At 41.8% G+C, this 20,661-nt stretch overlaps 1 protein-coding gene across 1 annotated transcript in view; it reads left to right on the top strand.

The window, feature by feature from the left end:
- Positions 1–20,661, top strand: part of FRAS1 (Fraser extracellular matrix complex subunit 1) — a 440,782-nt gene that overhangs the window by 251,059 nt on the left and 169,062 nt on the right. The window contains exon 20 of the mRNA XM_068542136.1: positions 1,755–1,898. Within this exon, the coding sequence (XP_068398237.1) occupies positions 1,755–1,898 (144 nt within the window). The remainder of the gene's footprint in view (positions 1–1,754; positions 1,899–20,661) is intronic.

The raw sequence follows: 20,661 nt of genomic DNA, 5'->3' as shown, positions 1-20,661 counted from the left end.
TACAGAAAAAAAGACAAGACAAAACACATTCTATCATGATTATGGTTTTATTTCTAAAAATAGAGTGTTGAGGCCAACTTACAGAAAAAAGCCCATCGTTATGAAATTGTTTGGTATGTGTTTCTGGAATCGGAAGACAGGTAGTAAATGTATAAAATATTTTTGAAATAAATTAACACTTGTAAGATTCATCTGGCCTCCAACACCAAAGAGGAAATTTAATGCGAACACAGATTTAGACCATTGAAGATCAATATTATATTTCTTCTGGAATTGTCTTCTTCCACTAGCTTTTTAGTCTCTGCAGGCCCCTGATGGATTGCTTTACTTGAAACACTCTATCAAGCTCAGTGGAGGTGGGGGGGGGTGTTCCTGGTTTCTTTGTCACTGGGGTTGTCTTTGAAAACTGTGGTCTGTCCTTATGTGCTCTCACCCTCGCCCAGTTGGTTTTCGTGTGTGGAAAATTGTTTGCGGAGGAAAGTCTGAGTAGCTCTACCTCTTCTCTGCCTGTGCCTCTGCCTGTTTGAAGCCCACAGATGGAGGGCACCACAGGCGGCAGGGCACCAAGGTCACTGGAAATATTCTGGCAGGGAGGAAGCCCTGGGCGGTGGGAGATCGTCCTGAGAGCGCTAGTATCTTTTGGACGTGCGTTTGCAAAGTTAAGCGCCTCAGGAATGTAGAAGGGGTGATAATTCATGCTAGCCTTCTAATCAGCAGTTCATTTTCTTGCTTGCTTGCTTTTTTTTTTTTCTTTCCCTATAACTCCTTATCTTCCCTTGGCCTCCCGCCAGAAGACATGAGAGGCAGTTGACTTTACTGGAACTCTGTGCCTTTTCTTCCCACCAGCTCTGTGCCAGAAGGGAATTCTTTGTCATCAGTTCCAGCAAGCTCTACCCAGCTCCAGCCCTTCACCTCCCCTCCTCTTGGAATCAGACAGGCTTAGACCTTCTCGTCCTTGGCAGAGAACTCCTTCCATCTCCTTCCATGCGCTTGCTCCTGCTGCCCAGCTTGGCAGCACAAATGCAGCCACAGCTGCAACCTTCTTTGATTCTTTGCCATCCTTATCTTTATTGCCTACACTTACTGGGACTCACTGCTCTTTTTCAGTGTAGTGCCTCTCAGTCATTAGGTGGTTTTTCTGGGGAAAACAGCTTTGACAGTTTCGTCTAAGGGACTGAACTTCAAACATGGCTCAGGATAACCTCCAGAAAGAGGCCTTTTTCAGTTCTTTGTATTTTACTTAAGTGTTACTGCTAAAACTGGCATCCAGGCTGTGGCCTGGAGGGAGAGCATGGCTGGCATCCGACTCCAGTGAGAAGTTTTAGTTTCCCCTGCTGTGGATGGTTCCCCCTTTGCCTGCCCGGGATTTCTAAGAAGCAAAATGTCTCCCTCTTCTCCCCGTCTTGCTCTTTGAATTTTAGAGAGGGACAGTCTTACCACATGCTTTTCTGCTTTGTAACTTTGACCTGAACTTCCTTACTTATATAGATGGGGATGGTCATGCTGAGCAGCCAATTCCTCCCATTTAATGGTTCTAGATTCCACGTTCTGTTCATGGCCAGTGTTTTCACTGACACTAGAAATGCCATCTTTCGGTCAATGCCTAAGGGTGTGGCAGGCTCGCTCAGGAATCTTCAAAAGATGATTAGTATTTGAAGTCTGCTCGTAGTGTAATTTGTGGAGTACATTAAGGACTTCATGTGTTTACATGCTGAGCTGCTAATTCCAATCCTGGTTCTTGTTTTTCCGTCTAGAGTGCCACCCCACCTGCAGGCAGTGCGACGGCCCATCGGAATCTGACTGCATCTCCTGTCACCCTCGTGTCACTCTGGCTGGTGGGAGCTGCAGGACCAGCTGTAAAGAGAAGCAGTTCCTCAACCTTGTGGGCTACTGTGCCGGTGAGTGAGACCCCCTTCACAGTCTCAGAAGTCACTAGCCAAAGGCTCGGGTTCTTCCTGCCAGGCTCCAGAAGGCTCTCATATTTGTCCTTTGTCATCAGAATAAGAGCTCTCTTTGGAAGATATTTGTCTCATGTCTGAAGACTCACTTCACTGCTTCCTATCAGACATTTAGTAAGTATCTGTGGATTCAAGTGGAATCTTCTAATAATACTCTTGCAATTCCTGAGAAAACTTAGACCCTCATATTAATGAAGACTGAAGTCATGATAAGGGCTCCTTCTGTGCATGTGGTGCACTTCAGCTTAAGAGAGCAAGAAGTATATTCAAAACAGTCACTCAGAAGACTGTCGCCCTCTTGTCTGCATTATCTCCTCCTGTGGGGAAACTTTGTCATCAGCCCCAGGCACAAAAATATAGGGAGATTAACCTAGAAGTAAATCAGTTTCTTCAGGAGATGGGATTTTTCCTCCTCAGTTTAGTACTCAGATCTCAAAGAGAAAGAAATCAGGAAAGCAGCCCGGAATTTGGATAGTGATGAAGGAGCCATGCAGTTTGTGTTCATCCATCCATTCCTACGACAAATACCTTTGTCTCCTAATGGTCAGATGCTCAGAATACCAAAAAAAAAAAAAGATGAATAAGACAATTATTCTGCCCTCAAAGAGCTTACAGTCTGGAGAGGGCAACTTACAGACTAATGGGGTATTTTGTATTTCTTGACTCACTTCTAGGAGCAACTTGAAGAGATTTACCTGCAGCAGCTGTTGTCACATTCTGAAGGGCATGACTGGGAGGCATTCTGGGATCCACTGGGCAAGTGGGAAAGCTGAGAAATCCGGTTGGATGCATGCTGGAGGGGTTGACCCGGCTGTAGGGCTCATTCCTGGGCAGGGAGGAGGTGTGGCCAGTTGTCTAGATCAGAGTATCAAGCAGGCCCCTTCGATACAGCAAGTCAATGAGTGCGCTTCAAGTGTGGCTGTGGCGCCATGGTCCTGGGTGATCCATTTCTTTTTGCACATGACCTTGGCTAAAGACTAGACATTCGAGGGAATTCCCTGGCGGTCCAGTGGTTAGGACTCCGAGCTTTCATTGTTGAGGGCCCAGGTTCAATCCCTGGTCAGGGAACTAAGATCCCACAAGCCGTGCAGTGCAGCCAAAAAAAAAAAAAAAAAGACTAGACTTAGGGTCCAAGATCTATACCCTAGGAAGACTGAACTGTCGAGAGCGGGGCTACAGCCAAAACAGGCTGGGATTCAGGGCAAAACCTGACTATAGAGGCTGCAGACATTTTAGAGGCAATGGAAAGTGGAAGCTCAGAGATTCCAGGCTTTAGACAAATGTGCTACCCCACCACTGTAGGGTGTGAACTGTTTGCCAGTCCTGCCAGTGTAGTCAGGGTTGACTTGGGAAGTGGGCAAATAGGAGGCATTAGTGCCTCCCCTGGAAGAGGAACCTGGCAAGGGCGGATCTAACTGGTATTATAGTTTGTAAGCTTGAGTTCAGCTACTGATTCTTACTTCAGGATACAAAGGAGCAGCTAGTAAGAGGTTCCTAACATGGTTAAAGCACATTAGTGGATATTTTTTGAGAATCGACTGAGTCCAGGGTGCTGAGTTGCTGTTTGAGGGGGTCACAGAGATCTTCCAGGCTACTTAAGGAGGTGAACCAAAGACACAAGTACAGTTAACACATAGTACAAAGCAATTTATGGATAATAACATCAATAGGCAGAATGGGTTGTAGGAGTTCAGAGGAGGGAGAAATAAAAGATATGGAAAGCATTGTGGAGGAGATGGGGCCTAAAATTCTTCCTGAAGAATAACTAGGATTCTGTTAGACAGAGGGAAATAAGGTGGGCTTTCCAGATGTGGTTCTACCAGGAGATGGGCACAGGGGGTAGAACATGTGGGCCGTTCATGGCCAGTGAGAGTGGTCCAACCTGGCTGAAGGACAATGGTTTGAATTAAGGCATATTAGAGGAAATGGTTGGAAAATTTAAGTTGGAACCAGGGTATAGAGAACCCAAAGTTCTAGGCTGAAAAATTTGGACTGACTCTTGTGGGCAATAGGGCTGTGAGAGTTTTAGGGGTGACTGTGAGAACTATGACTGTGTTATAGGCAGGAAATCTGTAAGCTTTTTGGAAGATGGATCGTAGTGGGGAGAGATTATAGTCAGAGAGAGATGTTAGAAGGTTGAACCTTCATAATGGTATTTCTATTTCCAACCTAGTCTGCATGTGGACCCTAAAAATTTAATGCTGGGACCTATTTTATAAATAAATGTTTATATAAGGAGATTGGAAAATTTTAACTTTTAATCAGCTCTGTTCTCTCCAATGTCCAGAGCCCTCTGATGGTAAGTTAGGTGATTAGGAATTGCATTAATTTTTTAAGGCTTATAAGGGACCACTAGAATAAAGGATCATGGGACTAGGCTAAATGGCTCTGAAAGTCCCCAGCCCTAGATGAGCAGGTTCCACTAAAATAAGCTGGAAGGGACACACCTTGGCTGTCCTGAGATTGGGTATATTAAGTGAAGGTTTTAAATAAGGTAACCCATTGTCTAGTGCTTGGAAATCCTTTGTTGAGTTGAGAATGGCATAACAATATTTGTTGCAGAAAAATTTGACAGGTAATTTCAGTTGTTGATCTTTCAGAGAAGTGCACTGGCTCCAAAGTTTACTTTTTCAGTATATATATGCCCTTTCCAAACAGCTCCCAATTCTCTCTGTAACACTGTAATGCATTCATTCGTTTGTGGCTTCATCAAGCATTTTTTAAGCACATGCTCCATACCAGGCACTGTGCTAGGCTCTGGGGAGGCCCAGATGAATAAGATAAAGTGCTTGCATTCAGGAAATGTAGTGTATAGTGAAGGAAGGAGATATGTGTTGAATATGTTATTACTGTGGCTATGAGATGAGGTTGTGGGACAGCACCCTAACCCAGACTGGAGTCTGTGTGTGTGTGCGTGTAGTGCTAACGGGTACTGAAGGCTTTCTGGAACATGTCATAACTGAGATGATTTGGAAACATGAGTAAGAATTAGAGAGGTTTGGAGATTTGGAGGGGAGAGCATTCCAGATAACGAGCCAAAGAATATTTTCTATTCAGGCACCAACAAAGGGTTAAGTAGAATGCCAGCCCCGAGTACGGAGGTGCTGTGACCTGAAGCAGAAGGAAGCAAGGCAGGTCACGAGGGCCTTTGTATGTTCTGTTTAAGGAGAACATGCTTTGTTACCAAGGCTGTGGGGATCTCTTGAAGGTTTTTAAAGAGGGAAATGTTATGATTACATTTCTGCAAAGAGAAAGATCTGCGGAAGATTGCGTAGAAGAAGGCCTGAGGGCAAAGAGACCTTTAGGAGGGAGTTGTGAGAATCCAGATGAGAGATGAAGCCCTTTGATGAGAAAATTGCTGAGGGGATGAAAAACAAGAGGCATGGCTTCAATAAGCATTAATTATATATTAGGTTGACCTATGGGGGATTGCTGTTTTGTGGGCAAAACCTGGTCAAATACTGGCAATTTTATATGGTTCAACCTAATAGAAGCAGCAGAAGTTGGTGATCTCTTAGCCCTCAGGCTAAGGGAGAGGGAATTTTGGGGATGATTTTCTGGTCAAGTAAATTCGACGAATGGGAGCATTATTTACCAGGGGCCAAAATAGGAAGATAATGTGTCTGAGCTTGGGCAGGTTGGACCTTTGGACATCTGGGGTAGCTGTCCAGGAGGACGGTGAAAGTCTAAGTGAACACAGCTTTCTGAACATAGCCACGTGATCTTATCTGCTATCTTCATTTTACCCTAAACCTAAGGTCCTGGAACTCTTTTTTTAGCTGAGGTGTTGCTTCAGTCAGTCGTAAGTTAACCTCCTGGAACATTTCAATGACTTTTATCTAAACTCAGGAAGGTGTTAGGAGGAGCCCTAGTGATAGACAAAGCAGAAGGTAATTCACCCCCGTGCAGTGCCGTCAGTAGAGTGTGTATTTCCATCATCCTTGGGAAGGTCTAGCAGTGGAAGCCCTGGAGAAGCACCCTCTCTGCTCCCTCTATCGTGTGTGAGCTTTGCAGGGTGGTAGCATTTACTCACAGGATTTATTCTCTATCTGAGCTGTACCTAAGATCATCATCAGAGACCTCTTAATTGCACTTAGCTGTTTAAGAAAGAAAATTACATCTAATCTATCACACAGACAAGAATAAACACATCCTGGGAAGAGGTCCAATAACCTCAATGTGTTATCACATATGAAGATGTTATATGTGTGGGTTTTTTTCCCTTCAAGTCTATCAAAGCTAATATACAGTTTGTGAGAATAGGCCAGAGGTGAAGGCTTTCAGCAAAGGTGAATGAACTGGGGTGAAAGAAACCAGGTTTTTTCTTCATAGATTTTTGTTCTTTATATTTTGTCCGCATCTCAACAAAGTTTTCCCCAAATTTCAAAGCCTGGGGTGTTCCCTCCATTTGTCTTTCTCAGCTAAAACCTTTCTCCTGTTCATAGAAGAGGGTGAGAATTAAAAAGAAAACATGAAGGAGAAATATCCAAATGAAGATGCATTTAAAAAATGCCTCGGGCTTTCTGGAATGTCTAATGGGAAGGTTGTACTTTTTAGTTCTTACGTAGAAAAGGAGATAATACTGAGAGTAATAATTGTAGAGGGGAAGACTGCAAAATTTTATGTATATATTTTACTTTTAATTGAAGTATAGTTGATTTACAATATTGTGTTAGTTTCAGGTATACAGCAAAGCGATTCAGCTAAACATACATATATGTATATATCTATACTTTTTTATTCTTTTCCATTAGAGTTTATTACAAGATATTGAATATAGTTCCCTGTGCTACACAGTAAATCCTTGTTGTTTATCCATTTTGTACATGGTGGTGTGCATCTGTTAATCCCATACTCCCAGTTTATGCCACCTAGCCTTCCCCTTTGGTAACCGTAGGTTTGTTTTCTAGGAAGACTGCAAAATTTTAAATAGCTGATTTGTTAGGATGGTAGAATTCTAGGGGATTAAACATTTTTTTATGCAGTACTTTTTAAAATGCTGGTTTGTTTTCTTCATAAATCTGTGCCAGAATGTAAGCAAAAGAAGACAAGTGTCAGTAAAGAAATATTGCTCTGAGAATTTTCATATCGTATTCCATGGTAGTTGAGTTCTAAGCAATGGTTAATAGGTGTTACATGCAAGAATGTCTCGTGGCTGAATAAATTTAGGAAACTCTCGGTTAAATAAAGTTAAGCAGCTTTCTTTATTTCAGGATTTCTCAAAATCTTAAATAAGCAGATGTGCATTGTGACTCTCTGAGATGAAGAAGGCTGCCCATTTGCCAAACATTTCATTGCAGACCCCTCCCTTGGATTTATTATAGACTCTCACAGAGCTAACCAGTGCTTTGCAGAACAGTCTTTGAGAAGCCCTGCACTAGCTGATGTTAATATGTTGGACAATTTGTTGGCACTCCCTAAAGGTAAAATGTAAAGGTAAACCTATACTCAGACTGTGGACTTCCTTCCTTCCATCCCTCAGTGCGTCCCTCCCTCCCGTCCTTTCTCCCTTCCTTCTCTTCTCTGTGGGCAAGCAGAGGGGGCCCCAAGAATTCTCAGGGTTGCCACTCTCTTGACTGCTGAGAGCGTCAAAGAGCAATCAGTAATTATCCTCTAGCACTGAGTCGGAGAAGTGTTTGCTCTCTGAACCTGAGCTGACTGATTAGAAAACCTGGTAACATTTTTCTTCCAAATCATTAAAAAGAAAACAAAACCTTTTGAGTCCCTTCTACAATTTTCCCCATTTATTGTCACTCATTTCTGAAAGAGGAGCCTGAAAAACTTGGTGAAAAAGTTGAAATGCACAGATTAAAAGAGCAACAAATCCTTGTTTTAGAATAAGCTGATAGAACTGCAACACTGAGTAATGAAAAAAACAAAACAAAACAGTTCAAATTGAACATCATTAAGGACTGGGAAAGAGCCCTGCATGAGCCAGTGTACAGCTCTCTGTCTCCAGATACTCTGACTTGAAGCCAGAGAGGTGGGAGCCAGTTCTGTTTTACAGCAGTTTCTGCACGTGGGGAAAGTGGGTTGGCGCTGCTCTACATCTTGCTGTAGCTGCTCCTGGGGCTGTAAGCTGAGAGAAGGAAAGAGGCACACACTAAAACGTGTAGCAGTTACTACCTTATTTTCATCGTCAAAATCCTACCCATCCGTCCCTCGTGGCCTCGCTCAGATTCCGTCCCTTCTAGGGCCAGCTTCCTTTTGGCATCTCCCACGTTGTAATTCCTAGGTACGCTGACTGTTTCTACCAATTACCTAGCACTTGGCATTGACTAGCTCATGTTCTCTGTGAGTTTCTAATAATAGGTGACAGTTCTGAGGGCTTATTATGTGACAAGCACTGTGCTAGTTGCTTTGAATGCATTTTGCCATTTAATACTACCAATGATCCTCCGAGGTAGGTACTAATGTTATCTCCATTTTACATATGAAGAAACTGAACCTAAGTAAGGTTTAAGTCATTTACTCAAAATGAGAAAAGTTGGAAGATAGAGTCAAGATTTGAACCTAGGAACCTAGGATGAGGACAAACACAGTTGATTACAACAATAGGGATTCAAGAAGAGTTTTCTGATTGTAGATTAAGAGGTGGATCATCGGGGACTGGTATGACAAGATGGTCTGGAGAGGCACTACTGGGGAAAGTTGCAAGAACTTGCCGGTCTGTTTTAAATGCCGGAAGCTGTTTTAGATTGCCATGTATTTTTATTTTATATACCCTTAGTAAATAAATAAACTTCAAATGAAAACATTAATGCATACTAAATTTTAATAATTTATATCACTCCTCATGTACTTTAATCTTTTTCAGTGGTTACATACATTCATTTTTTTAAATAATATTTAAACTTTTTATTTTATATTGGAGTATGGCCGATTAACAATGTTGTGGTAGTTTCAGGTGCCCAGCAAAACAACTCAGCCCTACACGTACATGTATCCATTCTCTCCGAGACTCCCCTCCCATCCAGGCTGCCATGTAACACTGAGCAGAGTTCCCTGTGCTATACAGTAGGTCCTTGTTGTTTATCTGTTTTAATATACATGCATTTTTCACAGTTGTAATCAGCAGCTACGTACAGGCATATCTCGGAAATGTTGTGGGTTCGGTTTCAGACCACTGCGATAAAGTGACTATTGCAATAAAGCAAGTCACATGAGTTTTTTGGTTTCCCAGTGCACATAGAAATTATGCTTGCACTATATTGTAGTCTCTTAAGTGTGCAATAGCTTTATGTCTTAAAAAACAACTTACGTACCTTAGTTAAAAATACTTTATTGGGAATTCCCTGGCGGTCCAGTGGTTAGGGCTCCGCGCTGTCACTGCCAAGGGCCTGAGTTCGATCCCTGGTCGGGGAACTAAGATCCCACAAGCTGCGAGGTGTGGCCAAAAAGAAAAAAAAAAAGAAACTTTATTGCTAAAAAATGCCAACCATCATTTGACAGCATAGGGTTGCCGCAAACCTTCAGTTTGTTTAAAAAAAAAAAAAAGAAAGAAAGAAAAAGCAATCATCTGCAAAGCACAATTAAGCAAAGTGCAATAAAATGAGTTATGCCTGTATTTCTTTGTTATTTCTCATATCACTTTGTGTATTTCCATGTGTTGGTAAATAATTGGAAGAATCCACATAATTGTCCTTTTTAATGGCTAAATAGCATTCCATTATGTTTGTGTAACTTAAATTTTATTGGAGTATAGTTGCTTTACAATGTTGTGTCGGTTTCTGCTGTACAGCAAAATGAATCAGTTCTACATATGCATATATCCCCTTTTATTTGGATTTCCTTCCCATTTAGGTCACCACAGAGCACTGAGTAGAGTTCCCTGTGCTATACAGCAGGTTCTCATTAGTTATCTATTTTATGCATAGTATATATGTTAATTCCAATCTCCCAGTTCATCCCCCACCCTTCTCTGACTCCCCACCCCATATCCATACGTCCATTGTGTAACTTAATTTGATTGGCCGTTTTCCTGTTGTGGATATGTGCCATAACCAGCAGGAGGTAGAGTTACTGCTTAGTAAACTAAGTATGACTTCCAAGGCTTTGGCTGGGACGAGGTCTGTTTTTCATGTTACTGTTAATAGCAATAATGTTGTGTTCTTGACATTTTATAATTTTTAAAGCATTTTCTCAGTTATTTTTTCATTTGATCATCCCAAGAAACCTTCCTGTGGAAGTGGGATTAAGAGCCCAGTGCAGTGCCTAACCAGCACATAGGTGGTGATCAAGAAATGTTGGGCAAAGGAATGACTTGATTCTGGTGCCCTAATGTCTACTTTAATCCCCTTCCAGTGCATCCTATGCTAATTGCATCAAGGATCTTCTTAGTGTGACTCATTTTCTTTTTGCTTCTTATCTCTTCTTTTTCACCTTCTATTTCATTCCATCTGGCCCTATTCTTCTATCTCTATATTTTTTCAATTTTCTTGTGTCTTCTTTTTTTTTTTTTAACACCTTCTTTATTTTCCTTATCTTCTTTTTTGGCAATGCACATTCTTTTCTTATTTCCCATCTGTCACCCTATCTCCTATTGCTTGAACTATGAGTTGCATATCCAATCTCTCTCTGGAACTTTCAATGATTGTCTCTTCCTTGTTCTCCAAATTTGTGTTTTATTTAAGGGACCACTCTGTCTGCTGAAGGATGATTGAATATTTCAAGGCATTTCTTTTCTTTGAACTTTCACTTTCAGAAAAAAAAAGAACATGACCTATGCTTAAATTGAGACCTTCCTAAATTAAAAACAAGAACTTGTATTTTCTCCTTCATGTGACTTTTCCTAAACAATATCTTATATAGCTTTAGAAATGACCTTACTTACAAGTTTTCAACTTGGCAGGGCTCCCAGTGAAGTTACAATTGCTGTTGTCTTCATAAGAACTACAGGCCAGAACCTGAATTGCAGAGAAGACTTTGAGTGTTTATGCTTAAAGAACACAACTGAATTTAGGCTCATAGGCTATCCTCTTAAGTACTAGAGACAGCAAAATTGCTATGGCTACACTTATCTACTTTTCTTATACACATGTAAATCTCTGTGTTTACATGTAATGGGGCAAAAATAGTGACTTAGATGTAAGTATGACCATCGGTATCAATGTCAATCCTGACTGGGCCTGCCACAGATAAAGAATAATAACTAATGTTTATTGAGCACTTCCTATGTACTAGCTCCTCACATACATTACCTCATTTAATCCTGACCGCAACCCTGGGAAGTCAGTCCTATGATTAGTAACATTTCCATTTTACAGCCCAAGAGGCTGAGATGAGAGACATTAACCAATTTACTCAGTGTTTCACAGCTAAAATGCAGTAGACCTGGGCTTTGAAGCAGTGCCACTTCAGAGGGCACGCGTGTGAATACCGTCATCAACCTTCATCATCCGATCTAGCTCCAATAGGACCTTCTCTGCTTCTCAGCAATTGTATTACTTACAACTCTTTGTCACCTTGCTCACCATGGCCTTTTCATGTGTACTCACTATACTTACCCTCAACTCAACTCTCACTCCGATCGGTTGACATCTTTGCTTTCTTTTGTGTTTAGAAGATTAACATAATCTCCTAAAAACAACAACAGCAAAAAAACTCCCTCACTTTTTCTCTGCAAATGTCTCTGTATCTTCTTCTAAATACCATTTTCCTCATTGCTTCCTTTGAGAAAGGATCTCCCTCACCCTGGCCCGGGGGAACTCCTCCATCTGTGATCCAGAGTTGGTTTGTCCCATCACCCTCAAGAGGTGGTCTAGCCCAATAGTTATTTCCACTTCTGGTTACTCATTTCATCTCCTTCCTTCCCTCTTTATCTTTCCTTCTCTTCTTCCTCCCTGACCCTCTTTCCTTTAGGACCTTAGTGTCTTGATCCAGTGCTCATTTCTGTTTTCTCCTTAGAGTCTATCTCAAGTCCACACATAATCATCATCTCCAGACTCTCATTTCTATCTGTCTACCTTCTGGACATTTGATCCACAGGAACAACATACTCAAAAAGCTCCAAAGAAACCTCGCCCACCAGGTCCTTCCTTCCTTCTCCTGACTCTCTTGTCCATCCACTACTGATTTTTTCAATCAGCATAATTCAAAACTGAGTACAGTTGACCCTTGAACAACGTGGGTATGAACTACACAGGTCCACTTATATGCAGATATTTTCCACTAGTATATATTACGGTACTACATGGTCCATGGTTGGTTGAATCCTAGGATGCAGAGGAGGGGGGGATACAGAGGGCCGACTATAAGTTATACTCAGATTAACCCGTGCATTGTTCAAGGATCAACTGTAATTCAAAACTGAGGTACACCTGCTTCCTTCCCACCCCTATTCCATATTTTAATCATTGCCACATCTGGCAAAGTTAAAGTCCCTCTTATTCCCTTTGGATAAAATATTCTCTGGTCCTCCTTAGACATTAATTGCATTTTAAGTGTGGCTTTCTTCTGACATTGGACCTTGTCATGAGCATCTTGAGGGAAGGGTCTGACTCTGACTCAGTGCTCTATCTCCTGCAGCAACTTCCATAGTGCCTCACACCCAATTCACATTCCATAAATGTTGCTCGAAGTGAACTTTTTTCTATTTTGGAGGTAAGGCAAGAGTAAAACATAAACTGATGGGAGGTCAGGTACAAGGCAGGAGTGGTGCTTATGTCTCCTTGTTGGCAGCAAGAACTTGCACCAGAACTGAGGAGAGAGCCTTGCTCTTACATCTGACACTGCCTCTCACCCACTCCTTCTTCCAGCTGTCTGTCTCCGTGGGTCCTACTGCAGCCTTCTCACCACATTTGTAAGTTTGTCAACACTGGGCGGAAATCACTGTCCTATAACGCTAAGGCCAGTCTGTTGTAGTAGGTTTTGTTGTTGTTGTTGATTGGTTTTTTCAGGATAAAGCAATAGCCACAGACACTGAAAAAATGGGAAGTTTTGTTTGTTTGTTTTGTTTTGTTTTGTTTTTGTACTAACTCAGAGCTAACCCTAAACCCTAACCCTAAAAAGAACACGTGATTTCTAAAGAACTCATGGGTGGGCTAGGACCAAAGTGATGATCAAAAGGGGAAGAGAGGAGGCTTCTTTTTCTTCTGCCATTCATATGTTATTTTCTGGATTCCTGCTGTACTTGTCTCACAAGTAGAGCCCCGTCAATTTTAAAAGTGGCATCAGAATTCAGTCTATACACACTTTAAGGACCCTGAGCTTCAGCATGGAATCATTCCTTTTTCACCTGATGAGGAACAGCTACAAGTGCTGATTATTTTAACAGCTTCCAAACACATTTAATGTGGTTTCCTTAAGAACCTAATCGACTGACAGGACATTATTAAAAATCTCACTATGTGTCTAAAATTGTCTTTATAGGTCCATTATTTATCAGCTAAGGAGTCACTGCCCCATAAAACCAACATCCAAAGCCATTGCTTCAACAGTACACATTTACTTTAATATCTTCAAGCTTTTTTGACTTTGCTCCAAAGATGTGAAATAAGTCATTTCACTGCCGTGTGCTTCCATCCATCATGATTGTGCGTAATCCTCACTGATCCTTGAAGCAGAGCCTTTGTGATTTGAAGATAACATCACACGGTGATGACCACATGTAATTTCCTCACAGCTGCAGGGTGACATATTAGAGGATATTGCCGCTGCTGAGTCAAAATGTTAATTTTTTATGTATTTACATTTTTAGTATGTATGCATGCTGTGCATATTTAGAAAACAAATGGAATCTTCTGCTTGCTTAAAAACAAGAAGTGCATTTATTTCAGCTTGAGTCGATACTCCATTTCCAGGCTCCCTTATAATGTGTTCATTACTTTGTTTAAAGTGCTAATTCACCAGGTTTGTTAGCAAGCAGGCACATATACAAACAACTGGAAGTCCATCTGCCCTTCCCCCTCCACATGTTTATTATATACCAGTAATCTGAAACAGGCTACACCTAAATGTATCCTGGGTCTCCCTCCTCTCCTTGTCATCCTTAATGAGTCTTTTATTTAAAGACTCTTTACTATAACTGAAATAGTGACAAATAAGGATTTACTTACTGGGTAGCTATGGGAGGACTCTGAGAGACAGGCTTCAGAATAGGCTCTGTTTTTAAGCAATTAGTGGATGCACGCTCACCATTTAGACATATTCGAGGTTATCCTCCTTTTTTGATTACAGACAGGAAGGTCAGATGCAAATGCCTTCCTGCACAGATGGGGCTTTTATGATGGGCCGTTAATCCTTGCAGAGGCTGCTAGATTGGTGGGCTGGAAACTCAGTTCCCCTATTTTAGTAACTGTGGTCCTGGTACAAATTAAGCAGTGACAGTGTAAACTTCCTCTAGTGTATCCTGTGAACTCGTTCCAGACGTCACCTGTGGGGAGGAATGGGCGTGGAAGGTGGGGTGAGGAGGATTACAGGAGAACTCACTCTGTGGTTTGCCGGCCTCTCTGAGAATACTGGCATTTTAGGGGCACCGTTTCTGACAGTTGTGCTTCTACCAGTGTGGGTCCAGCAAGGATCTGAATCAGGATTTGTCAGAGGGTCACCACCTACCAAGAAGAATTCAAGACTTGCTTCCCAGTCAGCTTAATTCTTCGAAAATATGCCCCTAGATTTTACTGTGCGTGAAGTGACCGGTGTCGTAGCAGTTCCATGGGACACATCGTCAGTCACCTCCTGCAGCGCCTGGAGATGGGCTCCTAACACCTCTTAATTGTGTTTAGATTGTATAATTAATACATCTGGCTGGCCATGGGGAGATTTCTCTCTTCATTCTCTCAAACTGTACGGACAAGGCAGTTGTAAATTGCCACACACACAGCCAAGGAGTGCCCTGTTCCTCTTGGCCTGGAGTGGATTTTGAGAACCAAGTGGTACAGTCCAGGTGAAGCTTCTCATGGGCCTCCAAATTCCCCACAATTTCCTAGTATTTTTGACTCCAATATTTTTTTTTCTTTCATTTAACAAATTGATAAGGGCTCCCTACTAGGTACTACTGATTTTGCCAAATTCTACTTTGTTTTGAATCTTAAAGGCGTTTTGGAAGCTGACGGTTTGTGGAAAGGTCTTCACTGGTCGTGCCTGAAAGACAAACCACTGGTGTGTTGGCTTTCTTGCTCAGGGGACACCTGAGATCTCCATTCCTGGTCACAGAAGCCTTTGTATACTTACACTGTAGTATTCTTAGTTTTCCTAATATGCCTACTCTAGCATAAGGCTTTTGAAAACTGTTCAGCAGTGGATGTTATTAACAGAGAAAGGTGGACATAATGGAAGGGGGAAGGGGACAGAAACATAGGGACCCCTCTCCTCACCCCAGAAAAGTTCACATTGAAAGCTGCTGTGTGTCAGAGTTTTCTTGGATTGTTGGTTCTTTGCTGTGGTTTTAATGTCTTCTGCCATCACTAGTTACCTTTCATACAACAATTTCTCATTTAAACCTGTAATAATAACACAGAGACTTCAGTAGATAGACTGGTAAAGGACACATAGACAAACCCATTTCCAATCGCCATGAGGATAAATCCATACACTTTTTCATGACTTCCAAGGTATTTCAAAATTAGCACAGCCAGGTCCTGAGTGGCTCTTTCGAATGTTCTTCAAGATCCAGCCACACTGAACTTTTTTCAGTTCGTTGAAGGCATCCTGTTCTCAGGATCCTGTTCAAGGCATCCTGTTCAAGGCTCTCTCCTCAGTTCTGGTGCGCTTCTGGGTTTTTGCATGTTTTTCCTCTTCTTGGGACCTCTTCCAAGCTCTCTCACCCTGCCCATCTCCTCCAGCAGCTGACTCCCACTCAGTGTCTCTGTCTCAGCCTCCTCCAGGCAGCTTTACCTGCTTCCTGGACCAAGTTGGTACCCCGTCAGAGACTTCCATGGTCCCTGGGCTTACCTGGTTTGCATTTTACGAAAGTTTGCAATAGTCTCAAGGCAGTCCTGTGTCTAAGCGTCTGCCTTACACTCTCTTGTTGCTCATGCCACTGTGCCACCGTCTCTATTGCCTCATGACAAAGGACTAAGTTTGGAGACAACTTTCTTTAAGTCAAGAAGCCCAGCCCAAGTCCACTTCACTGTTGGATTCTTGAATATTCCACTCAGCTACCTGCAACCTGTTCCACAGGAGGGGAGGGGAGAGGCAAATTGAATGGTCTCTCTGCTCCTTCTTCCTCTCCAGCTCGAAGGGTTTTTCTAGGCTGGGGTACAGAGGTGGAGAGTGTAGGGGTCGTATTGGTGGGGGAGGGCCTGGGTCTCCTAGCTCCAATTTCCACATTCAAGTTTGTTTTTTCTTCTATCTTTCACCTGTGCCCTGGGCTCTGTGAATTTGGTATCTGTGCTGGTCTGATTCTGCTAACTTTCTCTGGGAGCACATGGTGGCCCACACTCCCTGGTCCAATGCGGGATGATTGCAGTGGATGAGGAAAGAACTCACTGGTTGACATCTCAAATTATTATGAGATTACACAGATTTCATACTTAAGTGTAATTATGTATCCAGGGTCCTTGTCCCCACCATACTGAAAGTTCTGTGAGTAGTAGATATTTGAACAGTTTTGTTGTTTGAAAGAAAGATTTTTTAAATGGTCAGCCTCGCTTACAGTAAAAGAAATCCAAATCAAAGCAACTATGTAACACCAATTTTCACCAACCAAATTACCCAAGATCGTTTTATTGTTTTAAAATTTCCTTAAACAACAAGGTCTTACTGTATAGCACAGGAAACTATATTCAATATCCTGTGATAAACCACAGTGGAAAAGAATATGAAAAAGAATGTATATATATATGTATAACTGAGTCATTTGCTCTGCAGCAGTAATTAACACAACATTGTAATTCAACTATACCTCAATAAAAAATAAATTTAAAAAAATTTCCTAGTGCAGGCAAAGTTACAATGAAACAGTCTCAAGAATGTATCTTGGATGTAACTGTTTTTAAAAATAAATTTATTTACTTATTTATTTACTTATTTATTTATTTATTTTTGGCTGCGTTGGGTCTTCGTTGCTGCGTGCGGGCTTTCTCTAGTTGTTGCAAGCGGCGGCTACTCTTCCTTGTGGTGTGTGGGCTTCTTATGGCGGTGGCTTCTCTTGTCGCGGAGCACGGGCTCTAGGCGCAAAGGCTTCAGTAGTTGTGGCTTGCGAGCTCTAGAGCGCAGGCTCAGTAGTTGTGGTGCATGGGCTTAGTTGCTTGGCGGCATGTGAGATCTTCCCGGACCAGGGCTCGAACCCATGTCCCCTGCATTGGCAGGCAGATTGTTAACCACTGCACCACCAGGGAAGCCCGACATTGTCTTTTAGCAAATAATCTAAAATGCACAAGGGTCTTATCATGGCCTTCATTATAAAAGTGGGCAAATTGGAAGTAAATGATGAAGTATAAGAAAAATGGTAAATTTTTATTTGTTTATTCAATGCTGGAATATTATACAACCCCTAAAAATGATGTTTACGAAGAGTCCCTAATGACATGTGGAAATGCTGATGGTACTGAGTGAAAAAAAAGTTATTATATGACAATATTTAATATAATCTCATCTATGTAAAAATCTACATATGGAAAATTGTATAGAAAAAGAACTAAGAGAAAAATATCCATGTTAGTAGTTATTTATTCTAAAAGGCCTCCATGGGGGGATTTTTATGTTCATTTATACTATGTAAAATTGTTTTTCATATTTTCTTCCATGGCTCACTTTGTAGTCAGAAAAATAAAACCGTAAGCTCCCTGTTTTGAGCCCCCTCTCTGCGCAGAAGATCACAGTGGCCTCCGGGGCTTGAGCCTGAAGCTTGCCTACAGTTGGTGCCCAGGGGGACTGGCCACTTGTAGCCTGTCACAGCTGAGCAGCCTGCCCTCGGGAACGATGCTTTTCTGATTGTAAATCAGAACACTGAGATTAATCCTCAAGCCCTGTTGCTCTGATTTCTGGCTTCTTTCCCTGTACATCATAACTCATTTTGAGCTCTCCCAAGGAATTCTCTCCTGCAAAGAGATTTTGACTTCAAGCCTCTTAAGACAAAGGTGTTTCCTAGGTTTTAGGAATTTATTTTTCTTTTCTGGTTGGTTGAATAAAAATCAGTCAACCTTCAGATTGACTCCAGAGCAAGGTTTGAGAGCATATTGGTTTTGTGTGGTCTTCTGTTGGAGGCTTGTATAAGACAGAGTTGGGAAGAGAGGTTTGCAGGAATGTATTAACACAGGACCCACTCAGACTGTTGTTTTGGGGTCTATTCACAGGATTGGGTGTTCAGTATGAGTTTTTAAGCCATGGATAAATGAATGAGGAATAAATACAGGTAGCGAACAAAAAGAGTTGAACTTTGCAGACTCAAATAGTTACAGTCTCGTGTGTAATGTGAAACTGTAAACTAACTCAGATTAATGTGATGCTTTGGGCAACCTGCGGTTGATTGTTTTATATTTTCAGGTGTCATTTATTGATTTCTCCTTGCCTCTGGGTACTCGCTCCATCATGCAATGTGGTATGTCTGGTGATTGATCTGATGCCTCTTTTAAGGCTTAATATGGAGCCATGGAGAGAGGCAGAGGCCTTGAGTGATTATGGAGCCTCTACAACTCCCTCTTTTGTTTTTTTATTGAAGTATAATTGACCTACAACACTATGTTAGTTTCTGGTACACAACATGGTGATTTGATATTTCTATACATTACAAAATGATCACCACGATAAGTCTAGTTACCATCTGTCACCATACAAAGTTGTTATACTATTATTATCTGTATACCCATGCTGTAGATTTCATCCCCATGACTTATTTATTTTGTCACTGGAAGTTTGTACCTCTTATTCTCCCTCACTTATTTCACTCATCCCACCCACCCTCTCCCTTCTGGCAACTGTCCGTTTGTTCTTTCCATCTGTGACTCTGTTTCTGTTTTATGTTTGTTCATTTGTTTTGCTTTTTAGATTCCACATCTAAGTGAAATCATATAGTATTTGTCTTTCTCTATCTAACTTATTTCACTTCGCATAATACCCTCAAGGTCCATCCCTGTTGTTGCAAATGGCAACATTTCATTCTTTCTATGGCTGAGTAATATTCCATTGGATATTTATACCACATCTTCTTTATCCATTCATCTACTGATGGACATTTAGGTTGCTTTCATATCTCAGCTTTTGTAAATAATGCTGCAGTGAAGGTAAGGGTGTATATGTCTTTTCAATTTAGTGTTTTTGTTTTCTTCAGAAAAATACCCAGAAGTGGAATTGCTGGATCGTGTGGTATTTCTGTTTTTAATTTTTTGAGAAACCTCCATACTGTTTTCCACAGTGGCTGTGCCAGTTCCCATTCTCTCTCTCTGTAACTCTTGAGCCCTTTCCACTGGCTTTTGGTAGCTGTATACCAAAATGATGCAAACAGCCATGTCTGGTTTAAGACCTCCAGAGAATGAGACTTAAGTTAGGAGGATAGAAGGAGTTAAGGGCTGTAAGGAATTTCTACACTTACCAGCAGTCAGAGGCAGAGAATGACCGAGAGGCGCACCAGGATAAAGCATGCTAAGAGGGGAAAGAAGGTCAAAGAAGGGGGTGATCCGAAGTGTCATGTGTTGCACACCTTTCAGGTGGGTTAGGAATTAGAGGAGGCCGTTACATTTGGTCATTAGAAGGTGGTCAGAGACCTTTTCAAGAGCAATACAACAGTTGAATTGTGGAGGTTGAAGGAAGATTAATGTGAAGTGAGAAGTTAGGGAGGCAAGGAAGTTGGGTGGTGAAGGAAAGAAAAGAGATGGGGTGGTTGTTGAGAAAAACTTTGGGGGGAGTAGGTAATGCGGAGCATGTTTGGAGGTTCAGGTCAAGGAGAATGAAGAGAGATGGGGGTAAAAGATGCACTAATGTTGCAGTAATGTTCAAATAATGTTGAAAATCGGATTAAAAAATGTGGGTGGAGGAATTAGCCATTTCATCCTGTGAGGGGAGATGAAATGAAATAAAGAGTTTGGCAGGAAGGAATCAAAGGTGTTCATGCTTGATGGGCTGAATCAAGTAGAAGGTGAAATAACTGGGGAGGATGTGGAAGGGTGGGCAGCGTGGGCTGGTGACCAGGGAACAGTAGCAAGGGTTTCAAAGCTGCTGCCATGAGAGCGGGAAGGAGCAACCATAAACCAGCCCTAGGTGCCTTTAGAAGTGATTAATATACGTCACACTCTTCATTTAAACAGCTTCTAGACATCCCCATGATCAGACAAATCCATAAATATTTATTTATTGTACCCACAAAATACTCCAGAGATCTGCTTACTTTCTCTTCAAAGCATCCCCTTGGTGATCATTCTTTTTCATCCCTCTAATTGTACACTAGAGAAAGCCTCAGTTAGATGCAACTAGTTTTTAGGCCACTGCACACCTGCGGATCTTGTTGACGCATGCCGGAGCCCCGCACTCTCTGTAAGCACTGGCTTTAAAGAGGAAGAGGCCAAGACTTTTCAAATAATGGAGCCTTGAATCAGTCATGTTTCCTGGGTTTTCAATTCTAACCTGTACCCACTCATTAAGGTAATCATAAGACAGAGTTACCTCCATCTGCTCCAGCAACTTTCAAAGTGCTCCTGGCACTGTGAGGGAAGCACAGGAAAAAGAAAACAAAAAGGTTGGCATTGTGTGGAAACCGTACACTAAATCAGGGGGAAATAGCCTCCTTATCAGATTGCTCTCAATACAGCCATCATTTCCTTTATAA

This window comes from Eschrichtius robustus, chromosome 4 (assembly GCF_028021215.1).
Source record: "Eschrichtius robustus isolate mEscRob2 chromosome 4, mEscRob2.pri, whole genome shotgun sequence".
Lineage (NCBI taxonomy): Eukaryota > Metazoa > Chordata > Mammalia > Artiodactyla > Eschrichtiidae > Eschrichtius > Eschrichtius robustus.
The sequence above is the reverse complement of the archived record's forward strand: the minus strand, read 5'-3'. Positions and strand labels throughout refer to the sequence as shown.